Source organism: Embiotoca jacksoni, unplaced genomic scaffold, assembly GCF_022577435.1.
Source record: "Embiotoca jacksoni isolate LCO1_2020_lvr unplaced genomic scaffold, fEmbJac1.0.p SCAF_22, whole genome shotgun sequence".
Lineage (NCBI taxonomy): Eukaryota > Metazoa > Chordata > Actinopteri > Embiotocidae > Embiotoca > Embiotoca jacksoni.
The window spans coordinates 1,227,702-1,249,725 of NW_027185363.1; the positions used below are offsets into that span (position 1 = coordinate 1,227,702).

The 22,024-nt window shown below is 40.9% G+C and overlaps 1 protein-coding gene across 1 annotated transcript in view; it reads left to right on the forward strand.

The window, feature by feature from the left end:
* Positions 1–1,767: 1,767 nt before the first annotated feature.
* The window catches only part of LOC138202812 (receptor-type tyrosine-protein phosphatase S-like), a 69,266-nt gene continuing 49,009 nt past the window's right edge, over positions 1,768–22,024 (forward strand). Inside the window, exons 1-3 of the mRNA XM_069157095.1 lie at positions 1,768–2,098; positions 16,246–16,459; positions 21,287–21,432. Of these exons, the coding sequence (XP_069013196.1) occupies positions 16,315–16,459; positions 21,287–21,432 (291 nt within the window). The 5' untranslated portion in view covers positions 1,768–2,098; positions 16,246–16,314. The remainder of the gene's footprint in view (positions 2,099–16,245; positions 16,460–21,286; positions 21,433–22,024) is intronic.

Here is a 22,024-nt window from a genome sequence, read left to right on the forward strand (position 1 = left end):
ACTAGCAACATAGAAAATCAGTCAGAGTGGAAGCCTTTGTCCCCATAAGACCATTTGAAATGCTCAAAAACTATCTCAGAAATGGTGGTGGTAGGTTTATTTTTCTGTCTCTTAGAATAAGATTCTGATAATAACTTTTACCAAAGTATTCAGGGATGACTGTGTATTTGTAGTGTAAGATGAAAAAAAAATGTCGGAGGCAGAGTTGCTGATGCAGAGCCTTTTTGCAAAGTATTGCTTGGGGGTCAGCGAAAAGGTTAGAATAAAGCCTCCTTCATGTAGTCCTGTAGTCCTGAGGTGTCATGCCAGCCTCCAACACCATACTCCAACACCTCAGAATCTGCCCTCGTGGCGGTTTTTTTCCTTCACCGTTTTTTTTTCTTTTTGTCATGTTGTGTGACCTAAATAGGATCAAATATCAAAAACAAAGACCAGTTTTAGTCTTTTGGCGTCGTTTAAGATCAAAAGAATAGGGCTTTGTTACCATTTTTACTTCTTTTTTTTAATTATTTTTATTGATGTTTGTAAGCAAAGTATTGCTAGATGTGAACAACATTACCAGAGTAAGATCTTATAATGACATATTGTACATAAACGGTTAAAAGGCCACACATATATGGACACATTCTCATTGTTGTCCATACTGTATGGTAGTGGTGGGACTTATTTTACTGGAAATTACAGTACAGTTGTCCTTTGTTGGAGAATTTGGCAGACATGTATCATGATGTTTTTGTTGTTGCAGTCAACATCCATTGCTATAATTTTAGTAAGGGTTTACTGATGACAAAGCAATATATCCATATATATTCATTGCTACTTTGATCTTTTGCCAATATGATACAAACAAATCCAGACAAAATGTTTGGTCCACATTATGCAGCAGGAGACAACCAAGATAAAAGTACATTTGGGACAGCACCTTCAGTTTACCTCGTTGAAAGATTATTGATTTATTTATGTAAATTAGTCCACCCTAATTGATATAAATGGAGGGGACAAAATATATAAACACCTTTTGTATAATAGAGCACATTTCAACAGATCTACTGCAAAATAACGCCCAAAATAACTATGTAGTTAAATCAACTGCTTCAACATAAACTGAACATTATAAACGTAATGAATTTATTGCAGAGCTAGACTGCATTTGTTTTAACTAAGTGTACTTAATAAACTGGTCACTAAGTGCATCTCCCGGACAATAAACAGTAAAGTTATATTAAGTCCTGGCCTCTATTGTCCTCAGATATTATTGCATTATTTACCCCACGTGGCATTATTTCCATAATATCCCACCATGAGTTGTGTTTGACAGTAGCCTACTATTTTAGAGAGTCCGGCTATAATTTAGTGTGGGAGTTCTGCTCTGTGGTAGCTGATATGTGACTCTGACTCTGTATTCATGCCAACAGCTATAATTAGACACTATATTATAGGGATCTACAGGGTTTCAAGGTGCTTATCTTCTTTTTAGCCCTTGGGGAATACAGTGGGGGGGAATCAGTCACCAATACACAACACCGCCCTACCTCAGCACCAGCCACCTCTTTTGCACCAGTCAGCGGTCCAGCGAGAGCTTGGAGGAGGTGGGGTGGATGTGGAGTGGTAATGGGGGTAATAGGGGTGATGGGGGATACGGTTGCTATTGGAGATCTTGCCTGCATCACGTCATGTGTAGGGGGGAGGGGGAGAGCTCCGGTGTATGCCTGATAGAGAGAGAGTGGGAGAGGAAGAGATAGAGATAGAGCGGGGAGGGGGAGGGAAGGAGGAGGGCATTAAGGAAGAAGACAGGGAGTATCAATGACATCAACCAGCAGTAGCTGAGGCCGCCCGACGAGAAATGCTCTCCCGACAAAAGGGCTGAGGAGCAGCCGTGACCCGCTCCGCCCCAAGAGCTTCGGTCGACAGCCTGGACGTTGGGGGAAACGCCGGCGATGCGTGCATGCATCCTCCACAAAGGCAGACCTTCCTTTGAGTGGAGCTCTGCTGCCACTGGATTACATTTATCCTTGCTGTTTCCAAGGAAGCTTCCAGCTGCAAAGCCACCCACATGAATCTACCATACAGTAAAGAAGACGGAGCACTTCCTACCAAGGTAAACCAATAACCAATATTATTGGGGGTTTTTCACAGTTCACGTTTGCAGCCGTGCACCCCACCCAGACTGGTCATTTTCACTTGTCGTGTAGCGCTCGGAAACTAACGAGGTGGTAGATCCCAGCCGCGGTGAAATTTCAGTCTTTCTCCGGGGCCGGGAGTCTCCTCCGCGTTATTTCGCTGTCATTACAGCATCACTTGAGACTTTGTCCCAAACGTGTAGGTGAAAAGCAGACCGCGGGGTTGTGCAGATCAGGCTGGTTGGCATTATGCTGTGAGTGCGCGTCCCCCTTCATCCCCTCCTTATTGTTGGCTGGGCAGCATGAGGGACCCGGGCAGACTGGCACAGCCTTTGTTCCTCATCCACTCTCATTGAAAGTGGCTTTTTAACCCCTTTCTAGGTATGGGTCTGATTTTGAGTCAGATCATGTCTAAAAAATAATATATATATATAGACACTAACATTGTTCAACAAAATTATGAAAAATAAAACATGCATCCTATAGATTTGAGACAGACATTTAAAAAAGAAAAGAAAGAAGAGGAGTCATTAAAGTCTAAGTCCAGTTACCTTTGCATAAATATTTCAGTAATGCCACAGAAAAGTGAAAATCCCATTATGATAATGTCACTCAACACTTTTGAGGAGGCAATCACAGACACATTAGGAATCCATATGGGCCATTATACTAATATTAGAATGATTTTTTTTTTTTTGGTATGGAATAAGGGACCAGGTGGCAAAGCGGATGGACTTATTTAGTACTGTTTTCTAGACAATAGAGTGGCTGCTGCATCTGCTACTCTCAGGCATTATTTTTAAACAAGCCCATCTGCACACACAGTATAGGCAGTGTTTTTAGTCCATAGACCTCTCGTATGTCTACAATTATACGCAGAAGGATTTGCTGTTAACAGAGCCACTCACGCGTACAGGAAGAGTGTAATTTAATGATACATCGATTCATTCTGACACATTTTCCGAGGGCTATTGCTTGTTTGGGATTTAATCATGTGAACTCCAGATGCCTGTTTAGGTTTTCTGTATTTCCGCTGTGTGGCCTCTGTAAACTGGAAAATTGCAGTGCCGTGGTTAATCCGAGGAAGGTCTTCCTCTTCACCCACAGATGGGAAATTTTCCCCCGGGCACCGTGCGTTTGCTGGTTATTGTTCCAGACCATTTCCACATCCCTAATTATTTTAATCAGTCATTTTTACGCATGGGTTCCTCTCTTTAGTAGATGGCCCGATCCCCCCCCCTCCCCCTTTCCAGCTTCAATCATTTTCTAAGAAGAATACACAAGGTGCTCCACCTCTATGAGAGGACCAGAGATCTAGATATTTGCATTGTTTTGAAAGGGAAGAGTCATGTGGGAGCAGAATAATTGAACTGGCAAATTTCCTCTCTGTGTCCGCTGGAAGCAGATCATATATTCTCTTCCAAGAGTCGAGGGATGCCGGGCCCCACAGGTATCCATCTAGGCACTGTTAGGGGCAGTAGCTTATGAAATCAGTGATGGCATGTACTCTTTAAATATCATTTCACAGGGTTCAACTATAGGCCTCAATGGTCCCTCCAAATATACACCACTGCGAGATCCATCCAGACTTCAATATGCCGGATGACATGTGCTCCCAGTGGAGCAGCTTTGGTTTCACGTCAAAAGCCTCATTGAAGTCTTATTCCCAGTTTCTCGCAGCAGCATTACCCTAACAGCGCTCTTTTTTTTTTTTTTCCCCTTTTTGCTACATGTTGTGCCCGTCCTGGCTTTTTGTCAGAATCTCTGTGTAAACTCACCATTTGCTTTGCTTTGCACCAGTCAGCTGGAAGGAAGGAAAACATCAAGGCATGCAACTTTGATGCTGTGAGCGTAGCCACCTGTATTACAAGCAGACAGAAACTTTGTTGTTGTCTCGGCATTGATATTAATTGACCTTTTCAAAGCCATCCAAAAAGTGAGCTTTTGTCGGCTCCGCTTCTCTTCTTGTTTATTCGAAGCTTGCTGAAACCACTGCATACAGCATGCAAAATGAAGCCCACAGGGCTGGGCAACATCGTTGCAATTATTTGACCAATAATGAGAACAATACTTTTACATTATTAGAATATATATCTATTGATATGCAAGATTTATAGAAAATCATATTTAACCCCATTAGTCCCCAAATTATTATTTTTTTCTGATTATAAAGTCAACAGCATAACACCCTTCGTCTAGCAGAGCCCTGATTCAGATAAGAAAAACAGACCATGAATGGGAAAAAAAAAGACCAAAAGAGAAGAGATCCCTCCTCCGGGATGAATAATAAAATTGTGTTTTTTTATGTCTTAATTTAACCTTTGTTGAACCAGGGAGTTTCTTGAGATACATTATCTCTAGTATAACTGAGCATTAAGTCAGCATTTCATATTGTGATACGATCGCCCCACTCACATTTGTTTTACAAAATTGTGGTGACTAAATAAGATTTCTGGGCAGATATTCTGCATAATTGTTAAAGCGAGGTAGTCAAGTTCTCTAAGAGTTTTGAGTGATGTAATGTACTCCAAATTGCATTACACTAAACATAAATTTGATCCCATTCTGTGAGATTTTATATACATTAACACTAACGATGTGTACTGGTTTTGAAAAAGAGACTCCCATGATATTTTGATATTGATCTCAACCATAATGACCAGCCAATTAGGTTATTGAGAAGTCATGTATAGTAGTCACATGCAACACACCAGTCAGTTAGCAGCAATCACATACTGTATGACACATTGTTCCACATATGGAATTAATCATCACATCTGATGAAAGATGATATTTGTGGGCATCGAGAGATATTCATTGAATTTGACAAACATTTGCACAAGAATTACGTTTACTATTTGTTTGAAATTGATAATATAGTTCTGTAAAAATGTAACACCACATGATCATATGACCTTGATGCTAATTAACTGATGATGAGTCAATTATCATTCTATTGAATACACATATTGCCATTATTCTTGCAATTACCAAAACAGTCTTTTCATACCAAAAAACTGCAACTTTATAAAAATAATAATAAAAGATATGCAATAGATAAATGTAAAAGTTACCTATGTTCTCCTAATTATCTATGTTAATTGCATAAACAATGAGTAAATAAGTAATTTATATTTACATAAACAAGTGTTAGAAATCCACTATACCTGGTGGAAGATGTATTGTAGCCTGCTTATGCAGCGATGCACCGTAGTGGTTTTTTTTTTTAGAATCTCTCCAGTGATCCAGACCCTTAATTATCCTTTTTTTTTTCAATCAAGAGGTCATTCGTAATTATGTGTGTGTGTGTGTTTACCATGTGTCTGTGTTTCTGTGCGAGCATATGAGTGAAGGCTAAGAGATACGCTGTGACTTGACTGATGCCCTTCTCCAGATGAATCAGAGATTTTGATGTGTCAGCAGGGATGAATAATGCACACTGCTCCAGTACCTCTCTTCTCTTCCTCTCTTCTCCACCTCTTGTCTTCAGTCGTTCGCCTCTCTTTTCATCACAACTGCCACATCTGAAGACATCTTCACCTTCCTCCCCACCCATCCCCCTCCTCCTCCTCTCCTCCCCTCCTGCAGAGGAGGACTGCATGTTGCTGCCGTCTCGCTGTCCTTTGGTCAACCCTCCCTTCTGTTTCAGCAGCGACCTCATTCCTCTCGTCAGACAGAAGTCTCTTTGGACATTTTTGCACATTGCATGATGACACACATGTTTTCTGAGCTTCTACCTTCTGCCGACATTTGCTCTGAAAACGGCCAAATGTGTTGATGTACACAGCTCATTATCCAATCATGAGAGGGGGAAGTGCAGCCGTTGACATGGTTTGACAGTTACATCCCTGACTGACAGCAGTCATTAGGAGGGTAGTGCTAACTGACAAGATGGCTGATAAAGCAGAAGACAAACTGACTAATCAGAACTCGGAGAAAGCGAAAGCAGCATTTGCTTTGAAGTGTACAGTTAGCCGCCAATAAATGTTCAATCGGCAGAATATTCTATGCACCTTGCTTCAAGCACTTGACAAGTCCTCAGGAGTATTGTCAAGTCTCGAAGTGCGAGGCTCCTCTTCGGTACATGTGAAGGATAAAGGTCTGAATGAATTCGTTTGGGCTGCAATTACGCCCCAAAAATATTAAGATCTTGCGAAACATAAAATAATATAGCTTAATTAGTGAAATGGAGCCATACAAATTCTAAAGCAGGTAGCAAAACTGTATTTGTGTGACTGTCATGTACAGAAAACCTTCTCTAACCATTATAACATATGTTACACATTGTGTGGCAAAGGACAGGATATAATTAGATGAGCTAAGGTTTCATAGCCCTGTGTGTGAATATGTTTCACTTTTTAGATGTCAGTAAACAAGTATTGGACAGACACCCATAACATTAGGTAGAGACAGCCAAGGTGCCCAAAAGATGAATCCTGCTGACTTTAGTGGTCTTCTGATTTTGTTATTGAGTCGTTTGTGGTTTCAGTAAATGTTTCAAAAACTATTAGATTGCCATTAAATATTGTGCACAAATTCACGTCATCCTCAAGATTTACTGTCTAACTTTGATGATACCTAATGTTTCATCTAGTAGCATCATCTGGACAAAATGTAAATTTGTCTAATGCCTTGGTTTATGAAATGCATCCCCATCAGCCTCAGTTACATTGGGCTATGCTATGTTTAAAACTATTTAGCAAACTAAAATAGTACGCATAGCTAGCAACACACCTTCATCAGCAGGTGTTTCAGTCTGTTATCGTTGTCACTATGAGCGTGTTAGCATGCTGTCGTTAACATTCAACTCAAAGCGCTGCTGTTAAAGTACAACTTCACGAGCAGCTTTTCACTTTTGTAAACTTAAAATGGTCCCAACAATAGACCTGCCTCTGCCACCTACTATATCCAAACCAAGTGTTCCCTGTTGTAGTCGGCTCCACCGATCGAAGAAAAGGAAAGGTTTGGCATGCCTCCATATGCCAGAACATCTTTATTGCATCAGTGAAACAGCTTTGCTACTTTAAAAAACATTTACGATGCAGGACGGAATAGGGACGACGTCCAGGAAACGTATGGCTCCGTTCCATCATCACAACTCACTGAGAGAAAACTTAAAAGCTAGAAGATTCACTTCCCTTTGGGGTCAGCAGAAGCATTGTGCATTGTGTGTGTTTGTGTGTGTGTGTGTGTGTGTGTGTGTGTGTGTGTGTGTGTGTGTGTGTGTGTGTGTGTGTGTGTGTGTGGATGCAGGTGCAGGTGCAGGTGGTGGGACTGGTTGACATGGCTCCTGAATGCAGGCCCACATTTGTTTGTGGCATTTCATGATTACTCTGTCTCCACAGCGTCGAAGAATGCCAGTTTGGATGAAGTATTTGCTTGATGGAGGGAGAGTAATGGCTAGTCATTGGTGGAAAGCATCCGTGCGCAAGTCTGTTACCCTTGACAAGCATTTCATCTCTTCACTTACCCAGCCACACTCTCTGATTTCAGCATCGAGACAGAGGACAAATGCAGTTTTTCTACCCCATTACTCCGGTTTTCAATTCTATTCACAACTTTATCGTCCCTCAAGGAGAAATTCATTTGGCGTCACAAATCTCATCTCCATCAGGAAGTCATGCAATGGCTGGTTAGTGACAGAACTGCTAAGGCTGGCCGCCTGTGTGGCGTGTAAATAGGCTTGTTCACCGCCATACGAAGTCAAAAAAATTAGCCCTGGTGTTGAATGTTAAATTCTTTAGATTAATAGTCACGTAAATTGGCAGCAATCAGATTTTTTTTTGGCTGTATCTTTGAGCTGTACATTGATCTTAAACACCAAGCAGAATGTAAAATGTATGTTAATGTTCAATAGCTGATCTCTGTGTTGTTGCAGAACAATGTTGCAGTTGTGCATTAATGAGCTCTCAGTGGACAACATGTCATGTGACCATGCCAGACAGGTGATAGCATAGCAGCGCAAATACACAGGAGAGTGGGATCCTGGGTAAACACAACAACGTGTCTCCAGAAAATTAATCAGGATCTCCCAGAGGGACTGCATATCTTTTACATAAGCAAAGAATGAATAAAAAGTTGCTTCAAGATTGCAGCATACAAGGAAGCAGTGAATGAGACATGCAGGCCAGTGCTTGTAAAGCCATGTAGCGCTGTGCCAGGTGTGTGTTGGTAGTTGTGTGTTTGCAAACAATGATATTCTTTCCATAAATCAATAAGCGGATGATTTCATTTGAAGAATGTCTTTTACATTAACGACATCCCCATTGCATAATTGTGTTGATCAGCCAGTATGACGTTATTAAAACAGAGCTCTGTGTCTCTCAAGGCTGCTGTTATCACTCTGAAGACAAGCTTATCAAGAGGCCCTGAAATCTGCTTTACACAACCCAACTTTGTCTTCGATGTGTAGGGTTTTTCTAAACCGCTGAAACAGGGTGGCAAAAATGGCTGGCATGTCTCATTAATGAAGCACAACTGAAATATAATGATGGCCAAAATGATGATAATAACGTCCAGACAGATGAAGGTGTTCTCTGTTGTCAGGGAGCCTTAGTCCTGCTCCAGGAGAAGCTCACTAATTGACCGCGGTGTTTCTTTAGTGCGTGTTTCCTACGTGTGTGTGTGTGTGTGTGTGTGTGTGTGTGTGTGTGTGTGTGTGTGTGTGTGTGTGTGTGTGTGTGTGTGTGTGTGTGTGTGTGTGTGTGTGTGTTTGATGGACTTGATCATTTATTCAAAATACATTTATGAATTGTGTTTTGGACTCGTAAAAAAAGCCAATTGTGTGACTTACATTTAAATTAGGAATTGTCACTGTAATCAGACCAGTTACACAATGCTGCTTTTCTCATATGTCAGAGCTGTTTAACAATTAGGAACGTACATGGAAGTGCATAACTATGTGGACATCAGTATGTATATACAGTTCTCTCCCCAGTTAGGATACGACTCTGTGCTGGCGTTGGATATGCTAATTGGACAGTGAGTTGACAAGGGCTCAACCATCAGCCTGCGTAATGAGCCGCTACACAGAAGATCGGCTGCCTCTGAAGAAGAGCCAACAGAGAGAAAGAGAGAGAGAGGGGTTGCTGAAAGAACTTGCGAAATATGTTTGGGTGTTTGCGAGCTATGTCATCGTCTCACTTGAGTGAATGTAGCGTAGATGTGTTTTTATGTGGACATGTTCTTCTGCTGTTGTCAGAAAAAAACAAAACTCCACCTGCATCTGAAAAATGACCATTTTTTTTTTAGACAAGAGACAGCCATGTTTTAGTCAGATGACAATGCATTTTTGGCATTACCCTAAGGGATTTGAAAGAGGTTTATGAGCCTACAGGGTTGAAAAAAATCGACTGAGCTCATGGAGGAGCAAGTAATCCTTCAACTTATTTGAAAGCATGAAAATTGTCAAATTGAAGCTGCAAGGTTTCCACCCAGCTGTGACGTGTAGATCCCTTTTCAAGCCAAAATTTAGGACACGTCAAAGTAAACAGGTTTGGCTGACTCAAATATCTTGACTTTGCTACCTGTTTTACAAAATATAAAGATGAAACAAAACACTGGGATGTTTGTGCAAATGAAATTTAGATCCAGCCCTCTGTTTTTAAGCAATATCTCAAGGATTAAAGAAAGTATCTTAGCTTTTTAATTCTTCTGTTATCCTACCATTATTTATTTTTAAAATTATTCTTTACTTTGAGCCAGTATAGCCACCATACACAGCAGAACACAGCTGGCACTACAACATAAATGATTAAAAGGACCAGTAGTTGTTAAATTACAGGTCAGAAACAATTTGTATTTTTTATTTAATGTAATACAGTCTAATACCATGGCTGGATTTAACAGATATGTGCCATTAGTCTCCTTTTGTCATTTAAAGAAAATCTTAGATTTACTGGCTGTTCATTAATGCAGCACTGACTCTCTAACTTCCTGTTACCAAAATAGCTTCACTTAGCCAATAAACACTTTTTTACTGCTCTGATGTCCTCCAATGCCATATATGTACTTTTATACCATTTGGTAATACATTTCCTGCTTAGCGAGATCCAGTCCATCTGTTGCCAGGCTCATCCGAGGTGGCCCATCCATTATGCGATGCCTCTTTTGAGTTGCGTTGGTCTGTCTCTGACCTTGGAGCCACTTTAAGATGCGTGGGTGTTCATTTGCCGCACTATTGTTGGGCCACAGAAGCTTTTCTCTGTCCTAGACATGCAGAGATTGAGGTCAAAGGGAAAGTTAGTTTGGTTAGTGACGCTACTTTCTCCACCCTTCCCTTTGTCCCTCATCACGAATCCATGTGTTGTCTTGGCTCGGAAATGTAGTTGAGATGAACAAAAGAAGAAGCATGTCCAGATTTTTGAAACAGTGATTTGATTTCTGAAAGGGTCATAAATAATGGTCATGCTGGTGTGTAATCTTACTGATATGCTTATGTGGAATGAGAAAGGCTGTTTGTGTCTTTTACTTCCTTCTGGGATTAGACAGAGTGGTCAGACACGGAGAATGACTGTAAATATGGCTGTAAATGAAGGCAATCAAAGTGTAGATTTCAGAAAAATTACCCTGTTGGCTGTAGTTCATCAGTTAATCAAACCGTGACCTCAAGCAAAACTCACACTCACAGCTAAAAAAAAGAAAAAGCCAGAAGATGTGGGTTCTAGATACAGTTTTTAAATTCTGTTTTCTCATCATCCCATGAAAGTTATTTTTGGAGTTAGACATCATTATTTCATTATAATGAGAGAATCATGCTGGTTTTTTTTTTCAAAGATCACATGATAAAGTACAAGCAAAGTCCCACTCGAGACGCAGACATATGAAAGCAGTCTTACAGTGAACCCACAGTCCACAAATGAGTACCTGCATATAGTCACATCAAAAAATGTGCAGATGCAGATCTTTACAATAAACTTTCAATTCCAGCAGACTGTCAAATGCAGAAATAAAGTTAGCACAGACCTGCTTATAACCCAGAAACCTAAAAAAATAAAATAAAAGATAAATGTTTTAACGCATGTTTAGATGTCATCATACCATCATTCTATTCCCTCTAGTAATCCAACCAAAAATGAAAACAAAAATATTAGGTGAGCTCAAATAAACCAACGGATTATTTCGTCATGATTTTTTATGCATTGATTTAATCTTAAATCCCTCTATTGTTAGGCTGACCAGGTCAAGACAGCCGCATAAACAGTTGAAAAAAACAAAACAAAAAAAACTATTCAAATTTAAAAACTAATAAAGTAACTGAAGTGAGTTTAAGAGAAGGCCAAAGACAGGCACGATGAAGAATGGAGGAATTTACAAGAAAATACTATTCTGTTAATGTCATTCAGTTATTTTCATTATGAATGAAGCTGTTATTTTCAGTTTAATTAATGATTTAGTGTGTAATTAGTATTTTCATTCATAGTTTAGTTTAGTAATTAGTTAAAAATGCAAATCACAATTAACCGGAGCTCAGAGGGATGTTTTGAAAAAAAAAAATTCGGACCAACAAATAACCCATAAAATTAATCAATTTAATGTGACATGAATTGTCACATTAAATTGTCACTTAGTCAAGTTAAAGAATTACAGTAATAAGGGTAATACTTGAATGAATGGATGATTGAACAGTCAGAGCCCATGTCAGTGACCACATGTTTTGATCGATTCATTGTTCTTTTTAGTTACTGCTTGAAATAGAAATAATAAATCATTACATATATGGGCTTTCCTTCCATGCCTACAGATTTGGTAGGCTGTCTCCATGAGTCATATTTGCTCTCAGAAGCAATTTGAAACTCCAACAGCAACCTTATTTACAGCTTCAGACCAGTGATGAAAATGGTTGCTATCGCTGTTTTGTCAATATTTCCCTTGATCACGCTGTTTGGCGGAATGTCGTGTGGGGCATCCACAGTCTTAATTTCAGCATCCTGAAATTTTAAGATTTAGCTGAAGCATCCACGTCTCCAGATTCATTTGTATTCAGGGCAAAGAATCGCAGTATTTGAGTGACAGGTGAGTTTTCTTGTTAGAGAGGAGCCTCAGATATTTTATTTCCACTGCTAAAAATGTAACCGGGGCGGTGTAGCTCATGCCTGCAGTAAGCCGTGCTTCATCCTGTGCTTTTGATCCTCAGTGTGTGTGTGTGTGTGTGTGTGTGTGTGTGTGTGTGTGTGCGTGCGTGTGAGTATGTTTGTGTGTGTGTTTGTGGGCTGTGTGTTTAAGAGAGAGCGAGGGGAAGTGTGAGCGAGCGAGTGCCAATCTCCCCCATGATGCTTTGCCATCTGCCATGTTTATGTGTGTTTGTGTGTGCCGCTCTGTGACGTGTATGCATTTGTGAGTGTCGTTCGCCTACAGGGTGCAGGGTCATAGAAACGTGAAGTAATATTAGTCCTTCTGTTTCTTCCTAATACATGGCTCCTACTCCAAATGTCTCCTCTCCAAGTGGGAACACAAATACATGCATAATTCAAGACCGGGGTATTTTTGTGCAGAAAAAGTCCAAGTGTACACTTTAATTTCAGAATCTCTGGTAAAAATATGAAAGAGGATTTATTAGAGTGGATTACTGTGTTACTATTGTACCTTTGAAAGTTTAGTGGTGCACAGTCATAATATTCCTCCCATCGTGTTCCCTTTAAAAAAAATTGTTTTGCTTTAATGTATCCTCCAAGCGTCACGGAACACCTGTAAAGCCTGCTCGCACCATTGGATTCCAATTAAAAGTAAAAGAAATCAAAAGGACACAGGGTTCCTATCAGGTGTACTATCTCACAGCCAGTATGGTGCCGCAGGAAACAGATCTGGTCTTTCTATGAATGCTCGTGACTCGTTGTCATGGAGACAGGCCTTGGGAGACCTTCTCAACCCACTTGTGGTGAAAGGCATTATGGGTAAGGTGGAAGGGGGGGGGGGGTGTGCTGGGTGGGGACGAGCTGAGGAAAAACAAAACATGTCACCCTCCGAGGGCCCCAGCGGAGCAGGGGCAGCTTGGATGCCACCTTAACAATGTTATTTCATCAGCCTGATGGAGCACAATAACCGGTGTACATTTCACCACCTGAGCTGTGGTGTCATTATCTGCTTCCCTGCAATAAATAGCACATGTATCCCCATCAATCTATCTGTCTGGATGACCATCTGTGTTGTCACACTGAAAAGGTAATAAGACCAACCCCTGCTGTCCTCTCTCTGGATGCTGAGCCAGATGATCAGGGCGAGCAGCTTGTGATGGGGGGCTGTAGAGACTCTAGGTAGAGACATGAGAATATCCATCCTCACAGTGCTCACACCTTTTTATTCTGCCTCTACAACAAGCAAAGTGCATCTTGGTTTTCTATCTAAATGTCCAGAGTATGTTAGATCCCATTAGCGTTAAATATTAGCAGCACAAGTGCAGACATGTCCAGATTGGCCTTGGTCTACTGCTGCTTCTGTGTATGTGTTTTGGCTCCTTCCCTCAACATTCACAGCTGTAGGATGCTCTAAGCCCTTTTGTTTGAACTGTGTCAATGGACCAGCAACAGCTGGAGCAGCCGGTGCAGGGCAGCTGGGGAGAGGAAGAGGATTTGTATACAAGCAGGGGTTAGAGTGTGTCTAAAAAGAGAAGGATATGAACGATGGAGTGTTGCGGCGGAGACGACATCAAGAGAGGGGAGAGGTCAACAAGGAAAGTGGGGAGGAAGGGGATGAAAGGAGATGGGAGAGGAGGAGATTTCAGCAATTCATAGACTAATACAGCAGTGAGATGAGGGTAAGATTAAGGATTAGTTAGAGATTGTGCTACTATAGTGGAGGTAGAGCCAGAGGGGTTTTGTCAGCAGGTGAAACCCGACAGGGACGCCTGGATAAACGGAGAATAATGTAGGGTTAGACTGAGGTCATGTTTAGACCCTCCTGCACACACAACGCTGCAACATACGAGGAGCACCTATGTCTCGGCAGCCGCGTGGCTCCATGCAGACAAATTGAGTTTCCATGAGAGGAGAATTTACTTAACATGCTGCCAATGGTGCTTAAATGAGCTCTGATCTGATTTTTCTTATCATATTGTTCAATTGAAAAGGGGGACGCTGAAAGCTTTTCTATTCCGCGGCTATTACGCAGCGTTAGATAAGGCGAGGGCTGAGCGGCATGAAAAGGAGCCTGTATCAGATAGACAGCCATGTTTTCAGCAGAGCTATTTTTAGTGTAGGAATTGGCAGACAGTAATGTGTTTGAGCAGGTCATTAGCTCAATAAGTGGTTGGAGGAGTCTTTGAATATGTAACTCAACAGAAATGCCTCTTTCATTTACTAAAGGCGAGTAAGGGTCGGCCTAATCTCTGCTACTCCATTTCCTGCCAGTGTATCGGGGATGTCACGGTGAAAGTGCACTTATGGGTGTTTAAGCATATTTATGCGCCGATGACAGTGTGCCTGTCACCTTTGAATACATATAATGTCTCCCCGAGAGCATATATATTTTCCCGTACTGCTGCTTGAAGGGAGACATGTATGTGCCCTGACATATGACAGGTTAACAAAAGCTCCTTTCTCATTTGGCCTCTCCACCTGCGTTCTGATACATCGAGCCGAGGGGTGGGGGTCGGAAGAGCTTGATAGGACTGAGGAGTTATTGACTCCCAGACAGGGAGCTTCTGCACAGCTTGTCTAAATCTCTGTAAGCAGACAGAGCTGAATTATGTTCAGACTTCCAGATGTGTGTGACTCTGTGCGTGTGTGTTTATGTGAGGAAAGTGAGCAAAATACTGATGGAGATCCCCCCCAAGGCTAGGGATTAACAAGAGCGGGGACGTCTATTAAAGGCAGCCGTTTTCTGATACATTTGCTGTTATTGAATTTTTGCTGCATTTTTACTGACCTCCCAATCCTCTTTGTTTAAGTGTTTTTCCATTACTGTGGCACACTCTGGATGTTTTATTGCATTAACACTTTTATGTGCCACCAGAACACTAAAATACTGAATGCTAAAAAGGAATTAGGCCAAAGCTAAAATGAAATTATTTGGACGTCTGAGGAAAAAAAAGAAGTCTTAAAAATGTATCATTGCAGCTAATTTCACGGCTCACTAGAAAAGGAGACTTATTAATACAGACGCAGTACGCTGAAAACTATTTCGGTCTGTTTCTTGTCATAGTTATTGAACAGTGGCTCTATTGTTCTGGTATTAGTTCAGTCAGAGCTGGCCTGCTTGAGCTGTTAATCCCAAATCAGAAGTGCTCTGGCTAAATCAAAAGACCTAATCCTGCATTAGCATGAATTTGTCTTTCATTTTCTTCATGAGGATGTTTTCTCTACATCACTATGAAATATTGTATGTTTCCCTCTTCCCTCATGCTGCACTGACATTTCAAATGTCGCTCTACAGTGTTTTAATATAGGTTGAAAATGTACTTATGGTAGCGGGAGGAACAGTGTTTGACCGATGTGTATACAGGGACTCATGCTGTTTAGTTTTCTGTATCTACAATTACACAGATGTTGCCTAAATGCCTTCTGCAGTGCACGTAACTCGTGTGTAGCCATAATAGTTTGAAAAGTTTAAAATACACCTTTCTAATATAACATTTAATGAAGTTGAAATTGTGTTTGCCCTTCCTTTGGTACTCCTAGCCCATCCTGAAAGAAACACGTCAAGGTCCAAACCTAGTACAGCTGGACCCTGTCTGAAACTAGAGGGCTTTTAATTTGAAAAGTTGCGACATTCAGACGAGCGGGGGTGTTTTATACACAGACAATGAGTCTAACCATTGTGTAACTTTGAACCATAACTTTCTCAGTGACAGACACTTACTTTATAGTTCTGGCCGTACTGTTGCAGTCCAGCCCAAAATATTGAATTTATGTTATTTACCTTAGTTATGAGCAGCCGTTTCTTTTCAGCTCAGTGTGAGAGTCTCTGCTGTGTTTTGCAGGTGTTGACGGCCATGCTTGTTTCTGTCCTTATATCTCTGTGTTTTACGAAGGGCAAAGCTCAACCTGTGCGACACTGACAGTGTGGAGCTGACACAGGTAAAGGAGATACATGTTAAGTCCGTGCGAGGAAAAACACTGCGCTCCACAGGAATGATAAATCAGTGGTAGAGGAAATATGTCTAACCTTCTTTTTTTTTTTTCATCTCCAGAGTGCCTACCCTTGTTGAGTGAAGCCCTACCCGTATCTCCATCATCTCCAACCAACCCACGGTGGCGCCATGCCTCTGCCCAAGACGGGTGGAGTTCTGGCCCAGTCCAGGAGGCCTATCCTGGGGCGCCGCCTTAGCCCATCTCCCCTGTGTCTGCTGCTGCCTTTGATAATCCTGCTAACCAGACCTATGAGCAGCACGTGTAGAGCACTAGGTATGACAACCAACTATCTCTTTTGCTGTCTATCAGTTGAGCTAGCTACACTTTTATTTCTCTCTCTTTGTCTCTTTCTCAGTTTAATGATAGGTGGTATGATGTCAGCAGTATATTCCATGTACAAAGGTGTGTGTGTGTGTGTGTGTGTGTGTGTGTGTGTGTGTGTGTGTGTGTGTGTGTGTGTGTGTGTGTGTGTGTGTGTGTGTGTGTGTGTGTGTGTGAATCCAGGCTTGTCAGTACATCAGCTCCGGACTGTGGTGTTGTTAATGTGTTTTGATAAGCCGGGAGGTCCCATCAGCATGTTCCTCATCATCTCCTTGATTACAACATTTCCACAGACTTCCTGCCTCAGTGGTCCACACACACACACACACACACACACACACACACACACACACACACACACACACACACACACACACACACACACACACACACACACACACACACACACACACACACACACACACACACACATATGCTCAGACAGACTCAGCTGTCACTGCTCTGAAAATGTCACCATGCTGATTTTTTGAAAGGAAACAACATCCTAAATATGGAGATAGCACTTCACGCCATTTGAAATCAGGAAATTGTCTAATATATTTTTCATTTTCCATGTGTGCATCCAATTTGAGGCCACGAACCATTGAGAAGACTGACGTCATGGTGGAAATATTTGTATATTCAGTGAAGAGGTAGAATTACACAACAGCCAACTTTCAGTTGAAATGTGGGACTGAAGATCTCTGCCTTTGGACCACCTACAGTGTTTCTCTCAGTAGAACAGATAGTGTCGTGAAAAAAAGCTTCCTTCCCCTGTCACTTTATATCGCCCAAGCTTTCTAAAAAAAAGAAATGGTTAAAAACCAAAAACATGAATTCAAACAGATTTTTTTTTTTTCTTCCATTAACTGCTTCTTTTGCGAAACTCTTAAATTAGTGAGAGGAAATTTAATGGAAAGGTTTTAAATCTTAACCCCCCTAAAAAAAATTATAACTAAAGCATTAAGCTTTGGTCAAGAACATCTGAAATGAAATGCTGAGAATCCAAATGTTCCTGCTTTAATAGCTTTTGTGTCATTCAGATTATCTATTTTTCTGAAATCCTGCAAAGTGGATCAAACTTTAATGATTTTTGACATCAAATGGGAACATCCTGGACTGCAGCTGTGTTTGAAATCAAGTTGAGCATAAAACCATTACATTATTACATTACATTTCATTTAGCTGACGTTTCTATCCAAAGTGACTTACAATAAGTGCATTTCAACCATGAGGGTACAAAACCCAGAACAACAGGAATCAAGAAAATACAATTTCTTCAAGAAAGCAAAACTACAAAGTGCTATCAGTAAGTGCCATTTTAAGTGCTACTAAAGTTCTCCTATTCAAGGTAAAGTCGGAAGAAGTGTGTTTTTAGTTTGCGGTGGAAGATGTACAGAGTTTCCGCTGTCCTGATGTCGGTGGGGAGCTCATTCACCATTTAGGAGCCAGGACAGCAAACAGTCGTGATTTTGTAGATCACACTCAAACAGAATTCCTAATTACCCAAAGGTGTTGCAGCACTACTTATCTGTGAAAAATTGTTTGCACACAATAGCGCCCTGACAAGTAAAACAAGCTACCTGATTTTAGACTCCTGGCCTGAAAAAAAGTTCACACTGACGAAGCATTAACGGGAATTTAAATGTTATTCCTTCAGTAACTGCTTACTGCTAGATATTTTTTAGCAACTGTGATTGTGAGGGAGAAAGATTATTATATACCATATAAAGGACAACAAATATGCTCCTCTCAGGTGAGAGTTATTAATAGGCCGTCAGTGTCTCTGTCGCTTAACTCACTTTTTTGACAGTTAATAGGTATATTGCTTTTCCATTACCACTTTGACTTTTATGCAAGACATTCCCTTTAAAAAAATTAACTCGGAACGAATGAACTCGGATATAATTCCTTTTAATCCTGCTGTTTATGTGCCCAGATTTCAAATTCTTATTTGAGATGGTCTCACAAATTATCTTTACGATACCGTTTTTCTTCATCCAACTACATGTCATACTCCAACTGCCTTCATCCTCTTGAATCACAAATTTGTATTATTTATTATTTTATTTATTTCACATATTTGGCTGAGATGCAAACAAATTTGGCAGCAAAGACACACAAACAGGAAGATATGCAATATTAAAAGGGGCTTAAAGGCTTGTCAGACCATAGCTGGTTGCATTTATACCTTTGCCAAGTTTTTCCAAAACTAAACTTCTGTTTCTTTAACTCATAGCCTGATAATTGTCTGATCTGAAGCAACCTCGGAGTTCCAAACACTTTTCTGTCACATGGCTGCTAAATACGTTATGACACTGTACCTGCTGGTCCCAGTTATATTTGAGCAAAGCAGTAGTGACTCATTCAGTCGATTTTAAAACAGGTTACAAAGGTGTTCCATTAACAGACTAGTGATAGGTCAGACCTGGCTGGTCCATAGCAACAAAGTGAAAGCAGGGTGAAGGAAAGACTAGCAGTCACGATACAAAAATATATTAATTCAGAAACCAATGTTTCAAAATTATGTTCTTCTTCTTCAGGGTAGTAAAAAGTGAAACCTAATATTAAAGAAACATAGTCCTCATTAGTCCCTCATTTTCCAGCGAGATTTCTAGAACCTTCCCATCATAACAAGTTTCTGTTCAGTGCAAATCCATCCCGAGCCATTGCCTCGCAGGGCTTTTCTCTGGCTTTCAGAAGAGGCTTAAGTGGTAGCATTGCCAGTGGGGGTCGGTTTTGCACGAGGATTGGTGTTGAAGTACATTTAAGAGAACATAGAAAACATTTTGGACTCAACATGAAGCCACTGAAAACCATGTTCGAGCCCTAAGAAGAACACGAAATTCATTCATAATCCGATAGTCAGGAGAAAGCAGTTTCAGCCATGACATTTTTTTGACTTTTCAGATTCTCATATTGTTGGCTGGGAAAAAGGGCAGTTTGCTCAATACTCCGTGTGCATTTCTAAGAGTCTAACTGGCAGGAAAATATTCAGCTCTTGAATTCTGAAAGGGTGGGAATACATTTGTTCTGATTGACTATACTGTACCAGCATTTTGCTTCTTCCTGTTGAGGATTATGGCAAGCATAAAATGAAACCACTTTTTTTCTGACATTCAGAGTGGGTCTCTTAGAGGCAGCACAGTGCAGCAGGCACAGGAGCAGTCTTCTGACATTATGTTTTCCAGTTACTGTCAAGGCATTGTAGTGAAACTGGAAAGTGGTCTGTGTGGCTGTTAACCAGTGAAGTGAGCGGGAGTGGGAAGACGTGCAAACAGGCTTTAAGAGTCCGCCAGTGATTATTCAAAACAGAAGTGAATCAACACAGCAAGACCTCACCCACCGAGACGTAGGTGAGGAGGAATCCAGGTTGCTATGGTAAGGGTCAACCTGCCTTCACCCTGATGGATAGCAGTGATTCTGTAGCTGAGGAGGAGTTAAGCTGGGCACCATGGCAACAAGCCACAGACAGATAGCAAGGGGTGGATGCATGAGGTTGTTTGACTGATCTGACTCAGCCACTGTGAAAAGTGTAGGTTCTGTACTGTTGGCTCAATATCACACATGGAAATTGCTATTTTCTTGCAGAGGGCAACTGAAGTTAAAATGCATCTGATGTGGGATGTGGGATGTATACTTATACAAGCAGCAACCTCAAGCAGCTCAGCCAGTAGACACGGACACCGCGGAGTAATAGGAACGCTGTTTCTACCTGCCTCTGTCTTGGAGAACTGACTCTGGTTCAGCGTCTCTCTCTTTGGCTGAATCCTTGCTTAGAGATGAAATTGGTCAGAAAATGCACTTGAAATAGGATTTAAATGTCAAAAGTGCAAAGGTTACTGTTGGGTTCATGTAGTTTTTGCAGCTGGCAGGAAATTCATGTTGTGTTCATATTACTGTTTTGTCCATTTTTGAGTTATAATATATTATAATTACAAACATTTAACCTTTTGCTTGAGCACATTAATTGTCCGTATTCATTTTGAAGCCCCTGGCTATTAACACTTAAATAAGGCTTGATCTATTTACCACAGGAAAATAATGCAAACATTTGTCCACAGTTGGTTGGCTCTGGTTAATCCAGAATGAATGACATTTTTCATGTCATGAATGACATGTATACTTATACATCCCACATCCCACATCAGATGCATTTTAACCACTGAAATTGTTCTTAAGTTCCCCCACTGAGGCAATGCAGGAAATTAGCCCAACTGGGGTTGGTGTGTGCATTGTATCTGTGAAGATCATCCAAAGCTGCATTTGCAAATCCCCTATAGGTGTTTGGCAAATACAGGCCCAAAATGACACCTCTGGTATTAATACATTTAAACCAATTATATGCTGTGAATTTGCAGCCAACACTTCCCCTACCTGTGAAACACTCATGTGTCATGACAGCTCATGCTGCATGCAATACAATGGTAGCCTGCACGGGATGAAGCAGAGGGAGAGAGAGAGGGAGAGGGAGAGAGATGTTCCTCTGAAGCCCAACCCTATCTTTTATTTATGACCCACAGGAAGTCCTTCAGCTTGTCCTCTGATACCCAGGAAGTAAGCACAACCCACTGCCATCAGAACACAGTCACTGACAGTGAAATGGGGTGTGGTCAGCAGGGGGGTTGTAGCTGGTTATGGAGTTGGTTTGATGTCCTGTGGGTCTAAAGGTGTCAGTTTTCATGCTTGTGTTTTGATTTTCTTCTTTTTCTTTTTCCTTATATATTATTATTTATTTTTTTTGCTCCCCGATCCCCCCTCCCTTTCTCTGTCTTTCAGCTCCACCGAAGTTCACCAAGATTCCCACAGACCAGATCGGAGTGTCAGGGGGTGTGGCATCATTTGTGTGTCAGGCCACTGGCAATCCCAAGCCTGTCGTCTACTGGAACAAGAAGGGCAAGAAGGTTAACTCCCAGCGTATCGAGGTGGTTGTCACAGTGCACAATGGTTAACTCCCTTAACAGCATGCCAAATATGTACAGTATATCTATTGATGCAGATGTCATTCTACGAATGTTTACAATAGTAATAACTATATTTGTGGGAAAAAAAAAGTGGGGGGGGGAATGACAGTAGTACCCATATTCACATGTAGGTGTGTGCAAATCATTAATTAATACATTTTGAATTTGTACAGTTAATAAAAGATAGAGGGAGATGTTACTGATGTACACAACATAAATATATTTAATTAAGACGACATGCATTTTAATTGGAGTAGTAAAAAGACCATTTCAAAACCTAGTGTATGGTTGAACCAAATATGAAATGCTAAAGGAATTTAGATTTTAAACAGGGCTTTTCATTTGAAAAAAGTTTATAGGAAGTCGCAATATTCGGCCGACTTGGAGTGACTTCAGATGTTTTGTCATTTAAACTCTGGAGAAAGTAAAACATTTGGTTGTTTTATCTTATTGAATATTTGATGTTAGCATGAATTCATAACAGCACTAGACATTTTTGAAAGGACTGAACTGTGATTTTTCTGACGCTTATGTTACATCAACAGGCCATTTC